Source organism: Fistularia commersonii, chromosome 11 (genome assembly GCF_037954325.1).
Source record: "Fistularia commersonii isolate RoL2024-O1a breed Wild chromosome 11, RoL_Fcom_v1.0, whole genome shotgun sequence".
NCBI classification, from domain to species: domain Eukaryota; kingdom Metazoa; phylum Chordata; class Actinopteri; order Syngnathiformes; family Fistulariidae; genus Fistularia; species Fistularia commersonii.
In genome coordinates, this window is record NC_141294.1 from 13,814,228 (window position 1) to 13,840,712 (window position 26,485).

General features: G+C 53.9%; 2 protein-coding genes across 9 annotated transcripts in view; one reads left to right on the forward strand and one right to left on the reverse strand.

Moving 5' to 3' along the window:
- fhod3b (formin homology 2 domain containing 3b) overlaps nt 1-26,485 on the forward strand; it is a 134,030-nt gene that overhangs the window by 22,432 nt on the left and 85,113 nt on the right. For 5 of the 8 annotated variants that reach the window (XM_086155083.1, XM_086155085.1, XM_086155084.1 and 2 more), the window contains 3 exons: nt 7,742-7,886; nt 13,760-13,866; nt 20,242-20,306. In XM_086155083.1, the coding sequence (XP_086011209.1) occupies nt 7,742-7,886; nt 13,760-13,866; nt 20,242-20,306 (317 nt within the window). Of the gene's footprint in view, nt 1-7,408; nt 7,887-13,759; nt 13,867-20,241; nt 20,307-26,485 lie in introns of those variants that run through there. The other 3 variants (XM_086155086.1, XM_086155091.1, XM_086155092.1) reach the window with 1 other exon arrangement.
- slc6a19b (solute carrier family 6 member 19b) lies at nt 9-5,327 on the reverse strand. The gene is made up of 12 exons (XM_086155105.1): nt 4,898-5,327; nt 2,976-3,116; nt 2,753-2,890; nt 2,476-2,657; nt 2,289-2,399; nt 2,101-2,213; nt 1,900-2,028; nt 1,662-1,818; nt 1,329-1,533; nt 1,086-1,245; nt 764-926; nt 9-679 (listed from the first exon to the last, which is right to left on the reverse strand). The coding sequence occupies exons 1-12, from the start codon at nt 5,094-5,096 to the stop codon at nt 491-493; spliced, it is 1,887 nt and encodes a 628-aa protein (XP_086011231.1). The 5' UTR covers nt 5,097-5,327; the 3' UTR covers nt 9-490.

Genomic DNA, 26,485 nt, shown 5'->3' on the forward strand with positions numbered 1-26,485 from the left:
AAGCGGTGGGAACAAAGCGGACTCTGTCAAAAATAACCGCGTTATCACGATCTAGATAGCGGCGGCGGCGGCGGGAGTTGAAAAACGAAGCAGAAAAAAAAGCAACGCGGGGAAAGCGAGATAACCGACGTGTCCTTTAACTTTGCTTTTTTAGCGATCCGGTTCTTCGACATGCACCGGATTCCGGCCTAAACACCCTTTTTTTGGTCAACTCTCCCACAATAAAAGTCTCTATACAATTTGTTTGAAAACACAGCGTAGATTTAAGAGCGGGGTCTCGACGTGCAGACGATCAGGTCTTCTTAGGCCGCTCACAAGTTATAGCGCCCCCTGCTGGACGTTAGCATCCCCGGCGCTGCGGGGGCGGTGCGCGTCCATGAAACACAATCACGTGATGAGCGGAGGTCGTCCACCGGAACGTCTGCGTGACCCCGTTTGAATTAGAAACGGGCGGAAGCTTTGTTTTTCCGAGCGGCGCGAGTCCAGAACGTCATTCGGAGGATTTGGAGGTGCCGCACTCGGAGACGTCGTCGCGGCGGGACTTGTTCCTCATCTTGGACCGGATGCATTTGTACAGAGCGGCGAAAGGTATGGCGAGGCACGGGACTCCGGCCAGGATGAAGACGATCACGCTGATCCACGCCGGGTACGTCTTCGACTCCAACGTCGGGAATTTAGGCTGAGGAGAAAGAAAAGGAAGAGCGATATCTTTGAGTTTCCTCCGAAACCTCTCGATCCGAGGCGGGCGCGCCGGCGGACGCACCGACTCCTGGTCCCAGGTCTTGTAAAGCAGCTCGTCGGAAACTTTGGTGATGAGGTAGAAGATGAGGATGAACAGCATGATGAGCGGGCTGATGACTCTCCACGTGGCCTGCCAGAAGAAGTTAGGCTTGTGTCCGATCATGAACTCGATGTCACTGTTGAACCTGAGGGAAACGGAAAACGTCCGCATGATCTTTTAAGGCCCCTTATCAGGATTATTCAGATTTGTGTTGTTTTTTTTTTTGCACCCTCCCATGACCAAATATGGTCAGATATGGCGATGCGCTCGATGGCGACCGCCGTCCGTTCAGTAGAAGCGTCACCTGTCGATGCCGTATATGTAAACCACCGAGGTGATCTCGAAGAACGCCACCACCAGCAGCGGGATGGATCCCCCGTAGGTGTCGAAGAGCGACAGCCAGTAGTTCCCCGAACCCTGCAGGAATATGATTCCCACCAGGCAGCAGAAGAGGCACGTCACGGCTGGAGGAGGGAGACACAATGAAAAGACAGCATCCGCAGGAGAAAAACTCGGGATAAATTGAGGGAAGGGACGTTCCGGCTACCCGTGACTGCCGATTTGGGCCATTTCTTGGGGAAAACCTTGAGGTCCTGCAGCGGGACCACCACTCCTTCGATGTTCCCAAACATGGAGGACAGACCCAGGCAGAAGAGCATGATGAAGAAAAGGACGGCCCACAGGGGCGACAGGGGCATCTTAGTGATGGATTCGGTGAATACGATGAACGCCAAGCCGGTTCCTTCCACTCCCTGAGACCAAAGCGAGCGGCGGAGCAAAGGGTCGTCTCGGTCAGGTGGAAATCTACGCCGTCCCGTCCGCAATCCCGGTCCAGGTCCCGGTCCCGGTCCCGGTCCCGGTCCCACCGCTCACATCTTACCTCGCTGAGAAAACGTCTGAGGTTGCAGTGCGGCAGATCCAGGGCCTGAAATTCCTCGTACATCGTTCCGTTGAGTTGTTCCAAGACCTGGTCGTAGTTGCTGAAGGTGATGTAATTCTCCGGGAGCTCAAACGTGTTGAGTATCGTCATGATGTTTCTGGAGAGGAACCCGGATGGGATTAAAACCGCAGGGGTCGCCGCCGGCGCCGAAAGGACGGCGGGCGGCGGAAACACCTACTCTGAGAGGCAGCTCTCAAATCTCTCCGTGGCTCGGAATCCGATGACGGAGTAGATGACGGTGGCGGCGTAGATGGAGGTCAGACCATTGATGATGGAAACGATCACCGCGTCCTGCTCACAGTTGTTACTGGAAGGGAAGGGGAGTTTTCAGAACGGTGGACGGCGAAGGTCTGACGACGGCGGCGAATTTCAGACCTACTGGACGGAGTTGTAACTGGAGAAGGAGATGAGACCGCCGAACGCCAGCGAGAAGGAGTAGAACACCTGAGCGCCGGCGTCCAGCCAGGTGGACGGGTTCGCCAGCTCCGATATCTACAGGACAACCGACCCGTTCTCGCTTTACACGTGACGCGTGCGGCTCCTGAGATTTGTTGAGCTTCAACTCACGTCTGGTGTGAAGAGAAACTTCACGCCGGCCAAGGATCCCTTCAAGGTCAACCCTCTGATCAGGAAAATGGTCAGCACCACGTAGGGAAGGGTGGACGTCACGTAAACCGCCTTGGAGGAGGGAGAAGGATCGTCGGTTTAACCCGCCGCCGGCTTCCCGCCGCGGAAGAACCGACCGGGGCGTTACCTTGCCGGTGGTCTCGATGCCGTGGATGATGCAGACGTAGAGCAGCGACCAGGCGCTCACGTGACACAGCAGGACCCACCACTGGAGCCCGCCGTCGTCCTCGATGGTCGGAGTCGTGTTCAGGGTCTCCCGGTACCAGAAGTAATCGACGGGCGAGCTCCTCGCGCACTCCGAGACGAAGTCTGACAAGAGCCGACCCGGAGTCGGACGGAAAGAGCGATCTCAGGAAGGACTGGGCGGAGGTCGCGGAGGTCGCGGAGTCGGGTCGCAGGCCTACCTGTGCCGTTTGCATTGAGGGGGCACTGGCTCCAGGGCAGAGGGTCCTGGAACGAGTTGAAGAAGTACCAAAGGATCCAGGCGATGATGGTGTTGTAGTAAAGGCTAATTGTCAGGGACACACACATGGACGCGATACCTACGGACACGGAGATGCGCGTTTTAATGGACCTCCGCTCGGTCGCCCTCGGGCGGCAACAAACGAAGCGCGAGACGTTCCTCACCGACTCCGGTCAGATAAGGATGGATGGTCGCCCACACGCCCAGGCTGCCTTTCCTCAACCGCTGGCCGATGGCGAACTCCAGGTGCAGGAGCGGGATTCCCTCCAGGACCAGCAGGATCAGGAAGGGTATCATGAAGGCCCCTGGGGCGGGGCGGGGCGGGGGCGGGAATGGCAGTGTCGTTACGCAGGTGATCCAAAGGTCGCGTCCGTGGCACATGATTAACCCGCCGCAACGGACGCCTGCTTTTATGACCGCATGTCCTCGCAGGCGAAGACACAGGGAGAACTCAATCGCGGCCAAGCTGTTTTTTATTTTCCTCCGCAGCGTGTCGGATCGCACCGGTTGCGTTTCAAGATGTCAAATTCGACGCCCTTTGCTCTTACGGTTCTCGTAAATCACCCGCACTACATGAGTCATGGTTTCCTTGTTATCTGTGGAAGAGACGGGTAGCACAAGGACCGATACACTCCGGGATCCTTTCATTCATCCCTGGCAGGGAAATCTGAAGGGCTTCGTCGAACAACGGAAGAACGCGTGACGTAAAAGGAAGGATTAGCGTAGCTTCTGGGCTACCGGAGAGGCGACCGTGCTACCCTCCGCGCTGCGCTTCCTCCACACAGTCCAAGCCGGTCATTTTGACCATCTCGTATCTGATGTCCGTCGAGCCGCGGGCGCAGGTCTGTTAGCAGGCGCGAACCGCCCGAAGGAATCAGGTTTGCAGAATTCTCTCTTTTGCGGAGGATCGACTGGATTGTCGCGGTTCTGACCGTCTTTTAGCTTTTACCTCTCCGTTTCTGAAGGGGCTCCGCGGCCGAGGAGGCGGAAAGGTTTTATCGGTGAGCCGAACGTCACCGCGATAATCCGTCGCGTCACCATCTGATATCATTGATATTCGATGTTCTGAGCCGTCAGCTCCTTATCTCTGTTCTTTTTTCAGTTTCCGACCGGCCACGTGTTCGACACGGGTTCGACAAATGCCGCTCAGAATCCCGTCCTCGCCCGAGAGCTGCGACAAAACTTTTTATGCGGTCATTTAAGTTCATCTGAGTCTTAATTGGAGTGGAATGGCTGATTTTGCTTCAATCACTTGGATATTCCGACCCCTGGCATCCCCGGGTTCAGCCTCAAAACGCAGCTTTCGGTCCAAATTCCACCGGAGGAGAACATTGATTACGATGCAGATGACATTCTGATATATCTGGCTCTCTCACCTGAAGCCCTCAGGCCAGGAGGACGACCGGCCAAGACGGACCTCGTTTGGGGGAAAAAAAAAGGGAGATCATTGTATTTGGCGAGAGGCAGAAGAGAGCTAATATTAATGCGTAGCTCAACTCTCCCCGCACCAAAAACCAAACCAAACAATTCTGAAATCTTGGCATTCCAGCGGAGTCGGATCTCCGTTTCAGCGTCCCTATCCAAGCAATCAGCAAAGTAAAAATCCTTGTAACATCTATACGGCCAGAGTGGGGGCCTTCCGAAACGTCCGAGAGGAGTTCATCCCCTGCTTTTGTTTCCAGTAAAATCAACGAGGGCGTCTCGGCCGGTCTTCTCGTGAAGAAGCACCCTTAAACAGGGTCTGAAGCCTCCCCGGAGGCCTCCGGTTACAGACTATATTTCAGGGTAGTCTTGGGATCCCTGGACTCCGCGGGCTCGGAGCATACCGCCCGGGGCGGTAAAGACAGCCACTTTGATTCAGGGACTCGGGGTCGGTTGTCTGACCCGGGTCGGATTAATCCTGGGGAGGGGATTTCTGTCGCGCTCGTTCTCGGCGGTTCACTTCCACCCTCTTTTAACGCTCTTACGATCGTACTCGCGCCCGAGCGGGAAACCAGTGACTCGCGGCCTCGCGGCTTTTAAAGCCCCGGCGGTGATTTCGTTCGCTTTCCCGACGAGGAGGCGGCACAATGGAAGCATCACTCACCCCCGCCGTGACTCTGACACAAGTAAGGGAAGCGCCAGACGTTTCCCAGTCCGACGCAGAACCCCACGCAAGTCAGCATGTACTGGGCCTTGTTGTCCCATTTGGGTCTCTCTTTGGCCTCCTCCTGCTCCATCTTGTCCAGCTCCTGGTGGGACAAGATCCTGTCCTCCAGGCCCGGATTGGGTAGTTGTAGTTTCATGGCGTTTGAGACGGCAGCGCTACGACGTGGGATCGCGAGCGCCGAACATTGGTTTTAAACCTTCGGCGAGCGGCGGTGGGAGGTCCCGGCGGCCTCGGCTCGCCGCGCATGACACTTACCTGGGGTTTTATCTCATCGGGAAGGCCAATGCACAGGAGTCGCCGTTCCTGTGCTCTTTGCAACTTTTTATGGGGTTTATTTTAAGATAAGCCCCGAGAGGGTTTGGTTAACCCGCGTGACTTGTTTATTTTTTTTTTTCCCCCCCCTTTGTGTAGTTCGCTGTCAACAAGCAGAGAACATTGGCGTCACATGCGAAGTCACATTTACTGCCAAAATGTGCTCTTCTTTTATAAGATTGCGAGGCTCAATGCACGGTAGAGTGTGATTAGGACATGTCGCTAACCCCGACACCCTGTTCCGGATCCCTGCAATATAAAAAGAGATAAAATGGTTTCTGGTCTGTCATGGCATGTACTAAAATACAACACATTACAACACTCTTACACGTTTACTGTTGTGCGTTCGGGATCTGAGAGGCTCTCGGAGACGACGTTATCGCGGGGTGTGTGTGTCACAAACTGATATCCGGGTAATTTGTTCCGTTTTCCCCGCAACAATTTATCTCCCAGGTAATGATTGAAGAGTGAATGTTTATCCAGTGAGATACAGGCGTCTGATTGTGGGGGGAAACAGCGCCATCTAGCGGACAGATGGAGAACTGCTGCCTTTCAATGTTGGTGTTCTGACCTGCAGGGCCTCGCAGAGACCAGCAACCGGCCTCCTTCACCGCCTGGACATGAACCAAACGAGCTGTCGGGTCAGTAGGGCTCTTTTTTTTTTGGAAACCAAAAACAAGCGGCAGCTCGAAGAGGCGGCGCCGGACGTGCAAACATATAAAATCTGCTGAATGTCCGGTAGCTCCGGGTCTGGAAGGAGTAAAGACGGGACGAGCTCTGCCGCTTCTTCGGACGAGGGCGCCGAAAATTCGGGTTTTTTACCTCCTAAACGTCACCGAGATGTTTTGCTGCCTCGGCGCCGAATGTGTGAAGTCACTGCCGGGTTTCGGCGGTGTTGTGATCCCGTGCCGTGTTCTGGTTTTATGTTCAGTTTGTTTGCTTGCCTCCGCCTCCCCGTCCTGCATCTGCGTGGAGAGGTTTTGCTCGCAAGAGCGCCGAAGTCTGCGGCGGGTCCGGCTCCGTTTCCACTTCCTCTTCCAATCGCCTCCCACATGCTATCGAACACCCGGCGCGTTTGATTTATTTTGCTGCGGTCGGACGTTAGCGATGCCTTATTTGGCCCTGAAGACCAACTGCCGCGACGCATCTTTTAACTAAACACAAGCGTCGGTTAAATCTATTGAGATGACAGTTTTATTATTACAAGCCGAGAAGAAGGCGCTCCCGGACTGACCCTGCCGTCGGGAGGCGCGAGGAGGAGCCCGTCAGGAGTAAACAATCGCGCGCTCATCCAGACACGTCGACGAAAAAACAACCCGCCGCAAACAGGGCCGGCTAAACACTCTGTCGGGGAGCGTTTCAGAAATATTAACATCCAGGATTCCCACGGCCGGCCGACGCAGTGAGATGAACGGTCGTGTCTCTCCGTGATCGACGCTTTAGGTGATGAATGAATGAATGAATAATAAAACAACTTGTACGGATGTCGAAGTCAGCTTGGTGGTCAGTTTCTCCACATGTGCTGGACATGCAGAGGAAACGACAAACAAAATGATAATGGCGTGCGCTTGGACAGTAAAGTTCGCAATAAACAAACAATCTACCAGCACTCGGGTGAAAGCTGGTGGAGGGCGAGCCGCATGAACAGGCTGGAAGGTATGAAAGTGGCATCTGAATTTGAAAATAGAGTTTTCTGTTGGTGCAAAAACTAGTCAGTGAGTAAAAGCCATACGAGAAGAAGCGGACTTAAAGTCGATCTATAGATCGAAGGATGAGTATCGTCCTGTGATCTACAGCTGGGCCGTCTGCGGGCCGGCTGAAGATCCAGGATCCAGCGTGGCCACGAAGCGGGGCTGGTGGAAGAGGCCGTCCTCGGAGGTCTTCTCCGCTCCGCATCCACAGATCCTGACACGGATGGTGGAACCCGCCCGTCCACCTGCCCCCCCCACAGCTCCTCGGATCCAGGTCTTCGCTCACATTCTTCACATATTTCTAAAGTCCTTCCGCAGGTCGCCGCCGTTCCGCGCTCCCGCCGCTAGAGGGCGCTGTCGCGCCTGTAACATGAGCCTCCCGCCGGCCGAGGTCTGCCCGCCTGCCCCCCCCCACCCACCCCTCCTCCCGGGCAGAGTTGGAGGAGGGAGCCTCTTCCCATCGCCGTCGAGGACCGGGCGCCAAGTGTCGCAGTCCCCCCGCACGCAGCGCGTCCCGCCCCGCCGCGGCGCCCCCGCACGCCGCGCACCGAGCAGCCGCCGCCAGTCCCGCAGCGCGCAGTGAATGGAGAAGGTCCAAGGATAACACCGGGTGCAGGATCCCGCTACTGCAGAGGACCTGCGGGGAGTTCGCTCCAGGGTGGAGGAGGAGGAGGACGAGGAGGCTGCGCCGCCGCCAGAGGACTTCGCCGCGCCATCCGCTATTTTGATCATCTCACTTGGCTTTGCATGGAGGCATCATGGCCACGTTTGTGTGCAGGGTGCAGTTCTTAGATGACACGGATCCCTTCAACAGCACCAACTTCCCCGAGCCCACCAGACCTCCTCAGTACACCTTCAGGGAGGACCTTCCCCTCATCAATCAGATCGCCGGAGTCCACCGGCTGCTCGGAGCCCCGCACAAGGTACGCCGACGACTCTCGCCGCGGCTCGCCGAGGAAGCGCGCGGAGACCTTGGAAGGTCAGGTGGCCTCCAAGAGAGGAGGTGGTTTTCGGGGTCGCCGGGATGCCGACGGAGCGGCCGGTAGCATCGGGGCCGGGGGCCTTTAAGAGGACGCTCGCGGTCGGCCCTCCTGCGGCGGTCAATGTTCTCTTTGGACCTCTTCTTTGGACCTTCCGTAGGTTTCACGATGACGTCCGTCGCCGACGAGTTCCCGGCTCCATCCGCCGACACCCCTGACATAAGTAAAGGGAAATCGGTGGACTCTTTGCCGAGGCGAACGGTCGACGGCTCAATTTCCCGCGATGCTTTATCTCCCGGGGTCGTCCGGGGTCGTCGTACGTCGGGACGCCGCGTGTCGTTTTCGGACGACGTCATATTTCCCGCGTCCCCCGAAGGCATCGTTTTAACCGGAGTCAAAACGCCGGCCCTTTGGAGTCGGCTTATCTCTCCGGCCGGTTTGAAACGGCCTGAAATAGCCTCGTGTTCCCCTTTGATTCGGTGTAATCGCCCCATTTCAGTTTCCCCGGCGCGAGCCAGCGCTAAACCTGCAAGACCTGAAGCCGCTCTCTGCTTTTCCCTCTCACACGGCCTCAGATGGCTTTGTTTGTCGCTGCCTTTTGATCAGACCCTTGCGTGCAGCCGGAGAACGTCTGGAGCAGAAATAGGGCTAATTTGCGCTCTCGCCGATCGGAGTGCACGGGCGAGGAGCGTCGCGGCGCCGAGGCCTCGGGAAGCGGCGGATCGCCACAAGCTCCGGCTCCAGATGGGACCACGCTATCCCAAACACAAACAGGACTTTTTGGGAGCTCTCGGGTAGCTCCTGGGTAGCCCGCGCAGGCTACAACGCTCAGCTTAGCAGTAAGCTAGCTGAGCCGCGCACGAGTGACACCTGGGTCTGGTGGGTGTCATTGGTGTTATTGGACGTGGTGATTTTCACCGAACACAGCCTTCAAGGACTCGGCCTCTTTGACCCCGTGACAAACCCGGCCTCTTCTGGGGTTTCCCCTCTGCAGGACGCGCAGGTCGTCGCGGTATAAATAGCACGTGGAGTCCAAACAGCAGCTAGCATGTGCTGCCCCTGTCAGTTTCAGTGCAAGGGGGGGAGGCTTGTATCCACGTGCATGTGGCGTTGCACGTCGGATGGAGCCTCAACGGTGAAGGCCAACCTCCAGTAGGAGCACTGGGATTTTCTTATTTGAACATGCTATACGCTGCGAAGCATTTAAAGGATTAGCGGTCCGTCTTTGCAAGTATCGGATTTATAAGCGCATCGCGGCGCTAACGAGACGCGCTCGTAAAACTTCACGATGCTTTAAAGCAAACCGTTTGTGTTAAAGTAAAGACGCGTTTTGTTGTTTCCGAGACGTCGGCCTTACTTCGATAATCTAAAAACCTCGGTGGGCGTTCCAAAGGCGTGCGACGCCTCCGGGCGGTTACAAGTTGACGTCGGGTCGGCGTCGACGTCGGTAACGCAATGACGTGGACGGGTTTGACGGGCGTTTGCGCACGAGGTGAGGAGACGGCCGTCGCCCCGCCGTGACCTCGGGTTCTTTAACTCGTCTTCCCGTTAGCGATGGTGGAAGGAGCTCCCGTCGCCATGGAAACACGGGAAGGTGCGAGGGCACCTCCCGGCTCCGGGTCGTGAATGTCTGTAGATCTACAGCGCCGGGTTTGTTCCAGATGCATTGTTTACTCCTTGTTTGCTCCTGGCGTGCGGCTCGATGGCGTCCAGCCCCGCATCACTTTCCCAGAGTATAATTGGAGCGGGAGGACGATAACGTGACCCGAGCCTCGGGAGAGTCGGGTTCTCACTTTTCCAGTTTAATTTTTCAGGCCGGTTGTTTTCCAGCCTGTTTTTTTTTTTTTTGTTCGGTAGAAATTATAGAGTTCCATAATGAGAAGTTATGCTAAATGCTGTAAAGTACAGGTTGCCCCTTCATGCCTGTCAGAGCTCTTTCAAATTCTTCTACACATTGTTATGCAGAGTTGAGGTTTCCTCGGTCTCCATTTCGGACCGTTGTCTTCCCGGAGGAGCTCCTCTGGGAAGAATGCGCCGTCCGCCGAGCGACTCGTCCCGCCGAATGCCTGAGACGGATTTTAAAATTACCGTCGCGGTTTCTCTTTTACGCTTCGATTGGGATTTAATGCGCTCTAAATCACCTACCACGGCAGGGAGACCACACGCGCAATTGTCACCTTCGTCCAGCAAACTTGATCTGGCAAAGCGGGCGCGGATCGGGAAGATGGACGCTCGGCTAGGACGGAGTTAGCATTAACCATAAACACGCAAAATACAGTGTTATTACTTGGGTATTTTTGGATTTCAGATGGGACGCTCGCGTACTGTACGCTATCTCATCCCAGATGTCTGGAATACAAACAGAAGTGGAGTGAGATAGCAGTTTTAAATTGGAAATTGCATGGTGTTTATTTTTAGTTCCTTTTGGCCTCCCCGGTCAGCGGACCGCAGCGCGGCGGTCGGAGGGTGAGGCCAGGCCTCAGCGCCGTAGCGGATCGTTTGCGGGCGCCGCGCCGGACTCGGCCTTCGCGGGGCCACCGGGGGTTCAAGTCCCGGGCGAGGGCCGGCCGGGGAAGCCGCCGGCGCCGCTAATCTGACAAAAGCCTTACGGGATGACGCGCCGCGCTCGCTCATCGCGCAGGAGGTCGGCGTCGCAAAGCGGCGTCCGAGTCGCGTCGCAGTTGCCGTTTGGGAAAGTCGGCGGGCGGGATCCCGACGGCAAAGCGAATCATTTATTTAGCCATTAGTTTTGCAGTTCTGACCGCTAGCTTTCCGAAAGCCTCACTCAGCAGGGCGGTCGTCCTCGGTGCCGGGGGTTCGGCCAGAGGAGCCGGAGGAGCTGCCGCCTCCTTCGCATTCGACACTTTTGGTTTGCGAGTCAAAACCCAAAGTGGGGAAAATGCACTTCTTGCCCCGACAGTTGTCTAATTACTGGTTAGCGCTGCAGCGCGGCCCGGAGCTTTGTCTATTTCAGTTGTTGACGGAGAAGCTCCGGCTTCAGGGAGCAAACACTCCTCCGCGTCGGTTGGTTTTCCAGCGCCGTCTCCATTGTGGACGCAGCTCCTCGACCTACATTTTCCTCCAGTGTTTTGCCCCTTTGACTCGCTGCTGAGGAAAGACAGGCTCCTACTGTTCTTTCCACAGGTTTAAAGACGCGTCATTCATTCATTCTGTCGATATCTACGATGCTTATCCTGGAGTCAAGGTCCGGGGGGGCGGAGCCTATCCTGGCCGTCACTGACCGAGGGGCGGGGCTCATCGCGGACCAATCATGGGCCCCCAAATAAGTCGTTGGACCGCTCACCTACTCATTCACACACCTGGACTATGTAGGTTCTCCAGTGAGCCTCCTGCATGTGTTTGGACTGTGGGAAGAACCCGGAGAACCCTGAGGAACCCGTAGAACCCCGAGGAACCTGGAGAACATGGAGGCTCCGCACAGGAAGGTCCATGTGGAAACCCAAGCGAGGACCTCCTTGGCGCCTGAGAACAGTAGCGAACGTTCATCAACGGCGTGCGTTCTCCGCCGGACCCTCGTTTCTTCCAAAGATGGACGGCCGGTTCGAGAAAACTCGTATTTTCCATCGCCGTCGCTCCGGTAGCCCCCAGAATACCTGCTCCTCTAAACCCGCTCCTCTAAACCCCGGAGTCCAGAACAAGCCTCCGTTCCCATCTGTGACCAGAGAAGCTCAATTTCCATCCTAATTCTCAGTCTGCTTTACTTCAGGAAATTAAAATGAACACACGGCGCTAATCAGATTGTCACCGACTTAGGAACAATAGGATTACGGTTCTTGGCATATGTCGGCTCAGCCGCCGGGTCCTCCCAGTCCTCCCAGTCCTCCCAGTCCTCCCGGTCCTCCCGGTCCTCCCAGTCCTCCCGGTCCTCCCGGTCCTCCCGGTTCTCCTGGTTCTCCCGGTTCTCCCGGTTCTCCTGGTTCTCCTGGTTCTCCTGGTTCTCCCAGCCGCCCCCTCCGTCGGCGGTCTGCCTGGACTTACGAGAGACATTTTGATCGGACCGTTTTCTTTCGTTGATAACACGCCACCCGATTCACGTAACAAATCAGAAATAAGATGAGATAAGATAATACTTTATTGATCCCCATGCGGGGAATTCATTTGTCACAGCAGCGCAACAATCACAATATCAATAAATATAAACGGAAGAGACGAAAAGGACAAAGACAATAACGAGGATAGCAAGAGATAACAGAATGACAACGAGGATAAACATGAAGCAGATCAGAACGGAGTGACGACAACAAGGGTAAAAAAAAAAAGATAACAAAATGAACAAGAAGGATAAATCCCAATATAAAACAATATAATGACTGTTACCGCAAAATAGAAATATTCTAAATAAGTGAATGAATGATGATAAATTGTAAATGCAGTGGGGGAGGGGGAGGGAGTTTTGATTTTAATCAATATATTAATCAGGTATTAATATAAGGTGAATTATTTGCGCGCCGTTAATGTCCTCCCGCCCCCCGTGTCGCTCCGAGTCGATGACATGCTGAATAAATATAGTCTAATATCCGGAGCGGTGGAGGTCACCTGGGCACGTGAGCGGCCACTTTGGCTCTTCAACACTTGTGCTTTGATTGCGAGCGTCCAGCGACGTGTCGGCCGGCGCCTCCTCCTGCCACGATGGTCCGTCAGGCTGGGCGTCCGTGGAGATGAAGCTGCCCTCATTCAGCCGCTCATTGTGAGGCGCTGACAGGACTTCGTAACCCTCTCCGGGATCTTCTGCACAGCCCAAGATTCTGGAAGTTCACTACCTCTATGTGCACGACGCGCATTTGTTTGTTTGTTTTGAAATTTATTAGGACAGTGTACAAATACATTAAGCACAGAGGCAGAGATGTTTGTACCAGATTATAGCTAATTTCCATCTGTAGTCCTGGACAATACAAAAATAAAACTGTATAAAATAGACTATATATATAAAATGTACAGATAGGCAATAAAATAACTATACAATATATAAACAGGCAATAAGATATGTCTTTTGCAAGTTGAAAGTGATATTGTTGTGATATTGTTGTGATATCTGGGGCCCATCAGATGCGACCCAGAAGGGAAACATCTGATGGCAAAATACCCGTCTGGCATTGTTAGCGTTAGCATGTTTGGAGCTCCAGAATCCAATTTTTAACGGCCCGTGTAAAGGTGTGAAAATCAGCCATGTTCTTAAGATTGTCTGGAAGCCCGTTCCATTCTTTTATGGCTTTACAGGAAAAGGCAAATTGAGAAAAGGCAGACTTTCTTTGAGGAAAACATCGCAGTCTCCTCTAGACACCGACCTCAGCACTGGACTCGTGAGTTGGTAGCGAGGCTTGATGAAGGTCTTAAGAGGAGGTGGGGCAGCGTTATGGAAGATGTTGTGGACCAGACGGATATCAGAGTACCTTTGCTCTTCTGGCAGCGAGAAGGTCCCCGGTCCCATTCCTGGTCTGTCCCCATGTTCTCCCCGTTTCTGCGTGGGGTTCCTCCAGGTCACAATGGAACGACGGAGCGAACGGTCGTACATCTCTACGTGCCGAGTGAACGGTCGCGCATCTCCGTCGGTATGGATCCGGGGGGAACCCCGCTTCTTGTCCAATGACACGGGCAGATTCTGGCAGCTCCGATAATGAATGATTGATTTCATCGGACAGCCTCTCCAGGAGCGAGCGAGCGCCTCCAACCTGGAACTCATCGATGGAACGCTGACAAAAGCTAATTATTTAAAGTCCTGCATCGAAGCCCCCTCGGTTGCAGGATCTTTATTGCTATTTGTATGTTCATGCTTGGTTCTGCCGTCTGTCCTGCAGCCCGATGACTGCGCCCTCCAGTTGTCCAACAATGGGAGCTACCTGGACCTGGAGTCCACCTTGGCCGAACAGAGGGACGAGCTGGAGGGGTTTCAGGAGGACGGAGGGTAAGATCCGCCTTCGTGTCTTTCCTTCCAAACGCTAATTCGGGCAAACGCGACGTAGCAGGGCGCGAGTGAAAGCGACGCCTCGTTTCTGAAGAAATATTTCTTCGTATATTTCTGGCGCTTCACGCGGCGCAGCTGGACGACGCCTGGCGCTCGCCAGAACATCATCATCGTCTACATCTTTATTTCTATTTTGCCGCGGTCAAATTAGCAGCGTCAGATGAGGAGGGAAATATTTGGATATTCTCTCGACGGGGTCAGAACTCCAGCTCAGTGTGATTACTGATGTTTGTGTCTAAAAGGAGCAACGTGGGCGAGAGAGACGGGGAGCTCCGGGGAAACAATAGCAAAATGATAATAATCCTCCATTGAGATAGATAGATAGATAGATAGATAGATAGATAGATAGATAGATAGATAGATAGATAGATAGATAGATAGATAGATAGATAGATAGATAGATAGATAGATAGATAGATAGATAGACAGATAGATAGATAGATAGATAGACAGATAGATTAATAGCTAGATAGATAGATTAATAGATTGATAGATAGATAGATAGATAGATATATTGATATATTGATAACCCTCTCACCCCATTCCCTCACCTTATCTGATTCTGATCCTGGTTTTCCTCCCTTCCTCTCCGATGCGTCGTCTCTGCGTTTCCGCGGCGCCGGTGGTTGTCGGTCTCCCCGATGTCACCTCCACCTCTCGCGAGGGTTTTCTGAGTAATTTCTAATGACATTATGTTTCTGTTTAATCTGTAAGCGGGTTTCGTCTTGACACGAACCTCCTCCTCCGGCTCCGGATGGAGAAAAGAAGTCTCGAAAATGGCGTTCGCTTCATTTTCTTTCACCTTTCTCCGCCAGACGCTTTATTGACTCCATGTGTTTTCTCATGCGCGGTGAAGTATGTGGATCTATGGTTCTTCGGATGATCTCACAAGCGAGGGCTGGCAACGGGAGGCCTCGGCCGGCCGGCCGCGCCGCAAACACGTATGGATTTTTTTGTCCAAGTCGGAGCGGGCACGCCGCGCTCTGGCTCCGCCGGATCGGATCGGAGACGGCGGCGGCGGCGGCGCTTACGGCGGGCTATGGAGAGCGGCGAGGTTAAAGCGGTCGGCTCCTTCTCCGGTCGCGGGTCGGGCCTGCCAGGAAGCCCCGTCCTGCCAGCTGGCAGCGGCCGCCTGGATGTGTGTCATTAAACCCACACAGTGTTGTCTGAGGAGACGGGGGGTGAAGGTGGTTTGCCAATTATACTGTAAAAATAGGCCGGTTCTGCTGGCTGTCTTTTTATGGAGATGATGTGCCGAGGTTTACGTCTCCCGCTGCTCCGTGTTGTTGATTTGACGATTATTGAGCTGTTAAAACATCTGATACGGCGTTTCGCCCTTACTTTCTACCCCCGCGCTCCAATTTCCCTTATAAAAGCTGTCAGAAGTCGTCAGAATCAAGTTCTACCTTTTTTTCTCGGCGCTCGCCATTAATTCTGATTTCTTTTTACGAGTTGGACCGGCGCTCCGGTTAACAAACAAGCGAAATCTCGCCCCCATTATTTCCTTGCTCCGAGTCCAGCCACCGTCCCCGAGAGCGAGAAAGGGCCGGCGTTCCTTCGCCGCCGCGTTATTGAGCGCTCCGACCCGACGGGAAGGGATATTAATGGCAGCTTGCATTCCTGAGCCGCCTGGGTCATTCCGAGTGTCTTTACCGTCGGATTAAGGTACGATCCTCTGACGGCGCGCCGCCGAGCCCGCAGATATCCATATCACGGGAGCTTCGGCGCCATAATCACTTCCACGCCACGGTATGAAGCTCCGCCACGGGACGTTCGCCGCGCTTCGACATGCAGCCCAAGCATGTGGCGGCCCGACACGATGTGAGATTTTGCATGGCGGCCCCCCTTACATTTACATACGCTAACAATAGCATCCTTTTTACCACTGGCTTTCATTGAGAGTAACTCGTGCCGCTCATGATATATTTATTATATACATGCAGAGCGAGCGCAACTACAATTTGCACAATTAGTAATTTATATATATATTGTTTTTCTCTTTTTTTCCGTACATTCTTCGTTATTATTATTATTATTATTATTATTATTATTATTCTCTTTCTGATCTACCTGCTTAGCAAGTTCGGAATAAATAAAATGAGATAAATAAAAATAAATAAATATATTCCCTGAAGAACCCCAGGTATTGCCACTTGTTGTAAGATTTATTGGGCACTGACTTACATTCGATTAATGTGAGTGTTTCTATTTCAAGTCAAAATAATATTATTATATGAAAGGTGAATTTTTTTCACCGTGTGGTGGCGCCCCCCCCCCCCCCCGGAGGCGCCCTCAACATTCCCCGATCTTGCCTACCAGACCCGGAGATCTTCTGGAAGTCTTTGGGACGTCTGGGTTCCGGGCCGTGGTCGCCCGGCGTCCTCCGTCTCTTCATCGAGCATTCGGATGATACAGCTTGAAGATCGAGTGCCCGGGACTCTTGCATCGGGTTCATTATTGCTTCTCCGTTGATGGATACCGGGCTTCGTTTGGGAGTCCCGGAGGAGATGTTCCCCAACCGGGAGATAAACCACGACGCGATTTGTCGCCCCTTTAACGGAGGAGAGCGCCCCGAGCCACGACCATCCACCCAACGGTTTCACGGAGTCCCAGTGGACAAACCGGGTCATTGCTATCCCTTTTCTTCCGATCCGCTCGGACACGGTTTGAAGATTTTCATTTGAAGAAGAAAGGAAGTGAAAAAAATAGGTTTGAAAAGAAGCAGCGCGATTGTCAAACGGGGGTCGAACTTTAAGCGGCGGGGAAATAAAGCGCCGCTCGTCCGCTGTGTGTTTGCAGAGCCATGTAAGGGTATGATTAACAGGACGGAGGCCGGCTCCTGCAAACGTGCACGTCCGAAAGCGAGCTTCGCTCACGGCCGGTGAAGGAGCCTCTCGGGACGGCGACCCCTGGAGATGGAGAGGCGTCCCCTCACGTCCCCCCACGTCCCCCCACGTCCCCCCAAGTCCCCCCGCTTCCCCCCGCGGGAGCCTCTGGAGCCGAGCGGCGCTGAGTCAGCGGACCTCTCCGGAGCTTTCTTGTCTGGCATTAATTGGCCTTTGACAGGAAATACTGGCTTTAGCGTATTTGGAGTATGTGTGTTCACATTCTGTGGGTCCACATTTTGTGTTGTTTTATAAACAGGGCCAGTAATGCTCCTTTAAATAAAGCCAGAGCGTGCAGCTGGCAGCCGGCCCGTGGCCCGATTGCCGCCGGTACTGGAGTTCAGGCTGAGCTTTATTATACAAGGGAGCGGCGAGGAGAGCCGAGAACGCACGTGAACGGCGAGGAAAATGCGGGATATATAATTGGCGGTCGCGGCCGTCCGTAAGCTGCGCCGCACTCCTTACTTTCCACGGCTTCTTTCCCTCTGAAACATCCGATATGGCGAGCGCTGATGATTCGATCGTTTCAAACCGTTTACAAAATGATTCGTAAACACGGGGCTTTTCTACTGATCCATGTGAAATTATGATTCTTTGCAATTTTCACTCCTTCGCTCGTTTTTGATTTTGGGGGCGGAGCCTATCCCGGCTGTCATTGGGTGGCGGCGGGTTCGATCCGGGACCCGTCGCGGGACCGCAGACCCTTGTGGTGACCCCTGACTGGAGGAGGAGCAGCAGTGGTGGTGGATCTCCTGCGGCGCCGCTCATGTGGGAAGGAAATGACTGAAAAGGTCGTGGTCATCCATAAAGTTCCCGCTTTCCACGGAGGTGTAAAAAACGGCGGCGTCGGCTCGGGGCGTCCGAACGCCTCTCAGAAGCCGAGGCCGCCGGCGGAGAGGCTGGAGGAGAAAACATCTCAGCGGGTCTCCTGTGAAGCAAACTCATTCTTTTATTGTGACGATGACGTCGGCGGGAGCGGGTTCTACCTTTTACAAGCCGGCGGCGCCGCCGGCGGGGGAAGGCGCGCCATTTTCCTCCGTAATTAGCGACGGGGTCGGGGGACCCCCTCGTGTTCCGTGCACATTTGTATAATTGGATAAGGAGCATGGCGGCCGCTCGGCCTCAGCGGACCCTCGCCGCCTCGCCGTCCGGCCTCGCCGGTAGAGGTCGGGGCGACAGACTGGATATCGCATCCGATAAGCCGATCTGGAATCTGGAAAAAGGCGCTCGTTTACGACGAGGTACGAGCCTTATCTGCTTCCGCTGCTACCTTTTCTGTTCCTGGCCGTCCGAGGCCGGCGGGACGGAGACGGGAAACGCCGTTTGTCCGTCCGAGCTGAGTGTGACATGGAGACGGAGGAGGGTTCCTGCTGAGCCGCCGACCGTCCACGTCCGGGGCTCTCAGAGCCGACAAGGAGCTGCTCTCCTCCGATCCTTCGGGAAACACAAACACTGGAGCCGAAGGTTCTCCATCTCCAGACGAACGTTCATACGTTCATATCGTCCCTATGTTGGTCCGTTTATATTCGAAACTAGCGTTCGACACGAGTGTTGGTTCTCCATCTCAGCCTCGCACGGACGCTTCCGACCGTTCAGCCTGAACCATTCGCTCAGTCCTTCACACTTCATGCAGATGTTCACCCTCTCATTCACCTGCCTGGACAACATGGGGCCTCCATTGAACCCTGAGGAGCCCTGAGGAACCCTCCGGAACCCTGAGGAGCCCTGAGGAACCCTGAGGAGCCCTGGGGAGCCCTGAGGAACCCTGAGGAGCCCTGGGGAGCCCTGAGGAACCCTGAGGAGCCCTGAGGAACCCTCCGGAACCCTGAGGAGCCCTGAGGAGCCCTGAGGAACCCTAAGGAACCCTCCGGAACCCTGAGGAGCCCTGGGGAGCCCTGAGGAACCCTGAGGAACCCCGAGGAGCCCTGAGGAAGCCCACGCAGACACAGGGACAGCGTGGAGACTCCAAGCAGGAAGGCCTCCTGTGGGAATCCAAACGAGGACCTTCTGTCTGAGAGGCGGCAGATCCGACTGCCGGAGCCTGGAAGTTAGCTCACTTAAGTTAGCTCACTTAAGACAAACTTTAAATCATACTTCATCTTCCAGGCCGCCGGACGAGAACGTACACAAACCGATAAGATCATTTACCCGTAAAGCCTGGATGTGGAGGTCTGGGCCGGCGGTGGAAGGTTTGGGGTGAAGCCACGTTCTCTGAGTTTATCACTTCCCCCTGCGCTCAGCGCCGCCGTGCCCGTCTGACAGTCGGGATTTATGCGCGGTGAAATAATCACGCGGAGGTAAAGCGGCGGCGCGGCGGTCGGCGAGGAGCCGGGGCTCGGCGGTTTGTAAAGCGATAGTTCTAATCCTTTAAAAGTGCTCGCCCACTTTTCTTTCAAACTTGTACGTCTTCATTAGGGGGTGAAGGGGTCGGGGGGTCGGGGGGCGGGAGGGGGGAGGGGGGAGGGAGGAGGGGGGAATGCGGCGGACAAAGAAGGGACGGCGTAAAGCATTTTAAAAGATGCGGCGATGCTCTGCGGGCTCCAGCCTTTTCATGGTTTTAAATGACACGCCAGAGAGACAACGCGGGGGCTTATCCTGTAAAAATAGCCGTTTTACATCAGAGCTCCAAACACGGAGATCACAGGTCGGAGGTCTTTGTGAGGAACCCGTCCGCCGCCGCCCCCCCCGCCTCGCTGTCGGAGCTGAATAGCGGCGGGAGGCATTGTTGTCACCTCTGCTTTGCAGCGCCGCTCAGGCTTTGTGGGCGGCTGACGGGGTGCCGACGGGGTCTTTGCGCGTCTTCTAACACGCCGGGTCGGGTCGACCTCCGGACGCCATCTTCGCCCTCTCGGTGATCCGCTCTCCGTTGTCCTCCAGGAGGCTGGAGAGAATCATCTGCTGAGGAGGCTTTACTCGCTGCAGCTAATCCTCTCTCTGCCATACTGGCCTCCCGAGATCCGGAGGAATTTCTTTTAATTATAATTGTCTTTATCGATACACATGGCGGCGCAGCGGCGAGCGATTTCCTCCCCGTCAGAAGGTCCCTGGTTGGATTCCCACAGGGGGACTCGCCGTGTGGAGACTCCATGTTCTCCGAGGTTCAATTCTGTGCAGTCATTTATTGATACACATTTATACACATGCGTAATTAGTTAATTCGATATTATTCTTGTTCACAAATTGATGCTGCTACCCCAATTGCCCCTTCCGGCACAAATAAAGTTTTTGTCTGCTTCTGAATGGTCTCTATAAGTGGCCCTGCGATTGGTCCGGGGTGAACCCCGCTTCTCACCCAACGACAGCTTTGATTGGCTCCAGCAGCCCCCCCCCCCCCCCCCCCCCCCGACTGCGCCGTTAGTTGTATAGATGAATGAATGGATGAATGAATGACAAAAGTAATGTTTGTGTTTTCCTTTCCTTTCTCCCGCAGGAGGGGCAAGAAACACAGCATCATCCTCCGAACGCAGCTGTCGGTGCGAGTCCACGCCTGCATCGGTGAGTTTCCACCCCCCTTCCCGGCGTCTCCCGGTCGCCGTGCAACGGGACAAGCGTGGAGGCGCGTTCCATGGAGGCCGCAATACACGGGGGCGCTTTTTGGGGGGCGGAAAAAAGTGCTTAGAAGCCTAATTTGAGCGAGAGCTTGCAGCGTTTGAGCCGCGCTCAGAGCTCTGCTTTTACTGTTACTGCGCGCTGTCACTGTGTTTTATTGGGCCTCCTGGTGTCTTTGAGTAATGCGAGCGAACCGGCACAAAGAGCTGAGTGAAAACACATGCGAACTTACATGTGTGTGACCAGACACACACACACACACACACACACACGATGCGTGTCAGAGGTTACCCTTTACCGACTGTGAAGTCAGCCAGGTCTTCACCGAAGCTCCCGGCGCTAATTATCCAATGGAAGCAGGCACCAGAAATCTAGGATGGCTTTTCGGACGACTTGGAAACGACTCTTGTGTCGACAACGGACCGCCAGGCAAAAAAAAACGCAAAGACACACGCGACCCGTGTCGACCGGGAGCTCGGCTGGTTCCTCCCGGGGTCTGCAAGATTTGGGTTTACTTTCCCGACACAGGCGCAAACCTTGTTTTATGTGTGCGGTACATTGTTTTTTAATTGGACACACAACAAGCTTCAATAAAGCTAGCCCGCTAGTTCAATTAGTAGCTCGTTTTGGATCAAAATGAGCCATTTATTACATTAGCTAGCTTCCTAGTTAGCAAGCTTGTTCAGTTTAATAGCTCTTTTGAATCAAAATTAGCTGTTTGTTGTGTTAGATAGCTTGCTAGTTAGCGAGCTAGTTCAATTTATAGCTCAGTTTGAATCAAAATGAGCTATTTGTTGTGTTAGTTAGCTTGCTAGTTCAATTACTAGCTCATTTGAATGAAAATTAGCTATTTATTGCATTTGCTAGCTTCCTAGTTAGCAAGCTTGCTCAATTTATAGCTCAGTTTGATTCAAAATGAGGTATTTATTGTGTTAGATAGCTTGCTAGTTCAATGAATAGCTCATTTGAATGAAAATTAGCTATTTATTGCATTTGCTAGCTTCCTAGTTAGCAAGCTAGTTCAGTTTATAGCTCAGTTTGAATCCAAATGAGCTATTTATTGTGCTAGATAGCTCGCTAGTTCAATTACTAGCTCATTTGAATCAAAATTAGCTGTTTGAGCTTCCTAGTTAGCAAGCTAGTTCAATTTCTAGCTCAGTTTGAATGAAAACGAGCTATGTGTTGTGTTAGATAGCTTGCTAGGTCAATTACCAGCTCATTTGAATCAACATTGGCGATTTATTGCTTGAGTTCGCTTGCTAGTCAGCAAGCTCGGTACAATCTTTGCTCGAGTGCTTTTATTTTCTCTGTTTTGGATGATTTGACGTCGCTGCTGCTCGTGTCGGGGCAGAGACGGCGTGAAGAGGAAGCCTCGTTTGCAGGCGTCGGTTACAGGATGTCTCTTTGATGCTCTTCGCCCTGTAATTATGTAATTGATACGGTAATACCGTCGCCACTTTTCAAAATTTTGACACATTTTATTGGCGCTGCTCCTGGTTTGCGTCACGCCGGCGAGATAGACGTGTCTAAAAACATACACAGTATATGCAGTCTAGGCAGCATATGCCGTCGGCGACCTCTGAACAGCGTTTCCTTCCGTTCGGCGGCTGATTCCCTGCCTGGCTGAGCTTAGCGGCGCCCGTGGAGAGGAAGACAGACTCCTCTAAGTGGATGATGACCCTGTTTCTCTTTAAGTTGACAGCCACCTGTTGCCCTGCTCGTCTTCTTCTGGGACCCGCCTGTGTGGCGAGCTGATTTATGTCTTCTGGGCGCGGCGGTCAACGCTACCATAACTCGTCCAGACATTTGAGCCTAATTTTATCCGACGGGAGGGCTTACCCCCGCCGCCCCCGCCGGCGCAGAATTACGGGGTGATTTTCCAGCTCCGCGCGGAGATAACTCGTTAGTCCCGCAGAAGGCAAACGCTGCAAAAAAACACAGCGTTTCCCCGCTGTCAATCAGGGAGGTGGAAACCACCCCCATCTCTCGGGTGAATTTGACGCTCGCTTTTCTCCTTTGTCTCGCTATAATTAGAAGCCGCCGAGCCTCCAAAATCTGTTCCCTCTTACCGTAAAGGGCCTTTCGAAACGTACAAGGCCAAACAATCTGAGCTTCTCGAGAAAATACCCAACTTCCTTCAACCCGCCGCGGCCGACGCCATCTCTCCGAGAGCCCGGCGTGCACGTACGGGGACGTCCTGTGAAAACCAGTGCAGGCTGGGTGTGCGGTCATGTGTGCAATTTGTGCCACGGTGTTATGTCAAAGCCGTGTTAATGAACTTTTACGTAACTTTGTTTACGTCTGGTTTCCTATGAATTCACACATCAATGAGCGGGTTGTTTGTCCATCTGTGTGTGTGTGTGTGTGTGTGTGTGTGTGTGTGTGTGTGTGTGTGTGTGTGTAATAAACCACAGCCGGACCTAATCCAGGCTTCCCTAATCACGGTCATTAACGCCCACGTACAAATGGCTCCGATGGAACGGGCGGAAATCTATGCGGCCGAGTTAGCGGGGGAAGGAAAGTGCTCATCCGAAGAGCTAATGGTTTCTGAAGGCGCCGGCGGCCGATCCCGTCCTGGCGCGACCGCAGGATGCCATCGAGTCGGAGCGGCCCGAGCGCTCCACGCTCTGGAAGACACTTTCAGACACAACACAACTGTTTATGTGTGCGGATAACCTCATTAGCATGTTTGGGTTTAGAGACGCTGACCTTTGGTACGCGGCGGCGGCGGCGGCGCAGCAATTAGTGCTTCCTCCTCACAGCCAGAAGGTCCCTGGTTGGGTTCCTTCCAGCTCGGACTCGTGGGGTTCCTCCCGCTGTCCAAACATGAAAATGTTCATCTGAGGTGAAAAGTTGGACGTCTGATGTGTGAATGAGTGGATGTTGTTTGCCTGTGCGACGTCCGAAAGGTTGTCGGCTTCTAAAAGGCAGGGATTTGTCGTATATCTTCCTGTGACCGAGAGGACGTCTCGTACGTCGGACGAGTGAATGGAAGGACGAATAGCTGCTTATGTTTTCACCTTGTCCTGTGATGGATCCAGGGTGAACCCCGGCTCTCGGCCAACGGCAGCAGGGACGGGATCCGGCCGGCCGCCCATCGCAGGGTGAGCGGCGTAGATAATGAACGAATGATGTGAACGTCTTGACTGTCTTGACGTCTTAACACTTGACTACGATGACCGACAACCGTGTAAGAGCCTCGGTAACCATGGAGACAGCAGGTTGTTTCCAAATGCAGATGACTTGCGGACAAATGTTGGAGGTGAGACGGATCCACCTCGTCCATGTCTTGGTTTGCCTGCGGCGGCGGCGGAAAGCCGGCGTTCGGTCCAAAGAAAGCGTCCCGGGTGACCGCTTTTTAAAACGTTTGAAATCCCCCCGTTCGGGAGCTCTGCTGTCGCTGCGCTCGCACCTGCAGCGAGGCTCAATGAGCCCCCGCTGAAAACACGGCGAACAAACCAGGGAACAAACCCAGTTCATTATTTGTTCTGTAGGAATCCCAGCGAACGTCGGTATTCATCTTCGTCGGGATAAAAACAACCCGTCTTCTCCGATTCATCCACCGACCGGACGCCTTGAACTCGGGTTGCTTTCGGCTGAGTGACTCGAAGACGTGAGAAAAGTGAGCTTTCCGCCGTGTTTACCTCAGCGCCCGTCATGTATCGACGCCGCGTGAGGTTATCGGCCGATGCGGCCGATTCATACTGAGCCGGCGGACGGGCGTCAAATGACTTTTCCCGAAAGTTTAAAAGAATAAATGGAGTAACGAAGCAAAAGGTGCGTCGGGCGTTCCTCTTTAAGAGCGGGTTCCCCTGTCAGCGCCGCGATCCCGGACGCCGAGTGACGGCCGTAATCAGAGGCGGCACATTCTTAGTGGATTATCTGCCTTGTCTTTTACAACCACCTCTAATCCGGGGCTCCGGGGCCGTGATTCATCCCGACGGCTCTTGACTGGCGTCTGTCCTGCGAGCTATAATTTGGTCAAATTGGTAGTTCTGATCTTCAGGTTGACAACTGGAAACTGTGGCGGACGGCGAGGACGGAAAGACAATGAGCAGTAGATTATTTTTGATTATTCCTCGCGTTGGAAAAAGTCTTCCCGGCAGCTAACGGCGCCGCTACATGGAATTATATGCCGTTAGAGTGAAGGCTGAGTGTGTGTGTGTGTGTGTGTGTGTGTGTGTGTCCTGCGGAGGGTTTGGAGGTTCAGCGTGACGCTCCCAACCTTTGTGCTTTTCCACGCTCCCTGCCAGGCCGGTGCTAAGCCATTAGCATGTTTGTGAGCACAATAAAGAGACAATTGCAGCACTTAACCCCCCTATTAAAAAACATTAGCTTGAAATGTCTGCCGTTATTTTAAAATGAAGCAAAACCACTAATTGCAGCCGACGTAATGGCGATTAAGGATTTGTTCCTTAATTAAAACAAATACCTGGAAAATATTATGCATATAAGAAATGATCCCGCGCCGCCATATTTGGCTTTTTCGCAACACGACGTTCGAATTCCCGTCCTGCAAAAAGGGTTTGCAGAAGATCCTCGGACGCCTCGGGGAACGCCAGGCCACCGCCGGTGCGTTCAAAACACGGGTATCGCGTGGCACCTGCCAGACGCGCGGGGAGATTGAATATCGGAGATTTCCCTCAGAGACGCGGCGGGACGAGGTCGCCGCCGCCCCGGGCCGTGCAGCCGACGGCCACGTGCCAAAGACGTGAAATCCGACGCCGCGAACATCTCCTTCCTGACGCGGAGGGTTCCCGGCGCTAGCGCTAGCATCACGCGGACGCCGGCGTCTGCCCGCGAGCAAAAACATCTCCTCTTAGAGATAAAGAGGAGACAAACAATCGTCTGTTTTTCAGACTGGCCTTCACGAGCGGCGAACCTGCGCCGGCTCCTGCGAAGGCACGCACGCATTAAGAAGCCATCTGGTTCCCGTTGCAAACCCCCTGAGCGAAGGTCCTCACCAGAAGAAGAAGAAGGAGGAGAAGAAGAAGAGGAGGGAGAAGGAGAGCTGTTTGGGTTTCTTTGGTTTTCTTTTGTCAGGCAGAAAAATTCCTTCAAATTCACTTATTCGCGTCTGACAACGGTCAAAGTCCCGAGACGCTTCGGACGCCGCTGTCGCTCTGGGTTTTAGAGCGAATCCACTTCTTCTCCCCCGCCGAGGCGACAGGTGTGGAACCTCAGTAGCCGCAAACTTTAAACAGCTGACTTCTCACGGGATGGAAAGTCTGGCATGAAATCTGGTTCCGTTTTGCCGGAGCCGGCGTGTATTTGATGCCGGCCGAGGTTTGTTTATTGTATATTTACACAAGAGCCCGTGATGGTTTAGAGCTGGGGTTTGGAGGTGTCTCTGCAGAGCCGCTGTTTGTCTTCTCCATGTGTCCTGAACGGAGACGGGATGTGGAGGGGGAGGAGGAATGAAAAGGAAAACAACTTTTTCAAAAATGAACCTGACCTTTTCAGACGGCGGAAGCAGATCCGGCCGTCGGAGGGTTTGAACAAAGCAGATAGCGGGTTTTATGGGCCTTTCTGGGAACCCAAGCGTTTGTCAGCAGAGGAACCGAGGCGTCGTGGCTTCGTGGAACCGCCTTGGCGCCGGCTCCGAGGCAGGATCTTCTTATGGCTCCCCAGGAACTCATAGGTGATCGGTGGAGCTCATTAGCCGCGCCCTTCTTCTCGTGGACGCTCCCGTTCACTGCTCAGATGTTCTCCTGGGACAAGTTAGGTCCGACGAAGAGGTCCGAGCTCTGCCGGCCCGCTGCGCCTCCAAGGGGATTCCGGGGCTTGAGGAGGAACATCAACAGTTTGGGCCAAGTGTGGAGTTAGCTAACGGCTAACGGCTAACGGGGCTCAGCACAGTGCAGGGAGAAGATACAAACTCTTCAACCATCTGACGGGCCGTGGTTGTTACTCCACGAGCGCCGTGGCAGCTTCCACCTCCGTGGGTTCTACGTCCTCTTCTTCTTCTCCTCCTCCTTCGGTGGTTTGCTTTGCAGTGCAGAACTTAAGGTGAACGTCTCACCGGTTCCTGCTGTGTCAGAACCAAAGTGTTCCCCTGGAGGAGGACGCTTCCTGGGATGAAATCCGAGATGTTCGCTTCTTAGAACTCCTCGGCTGCTCTTTTT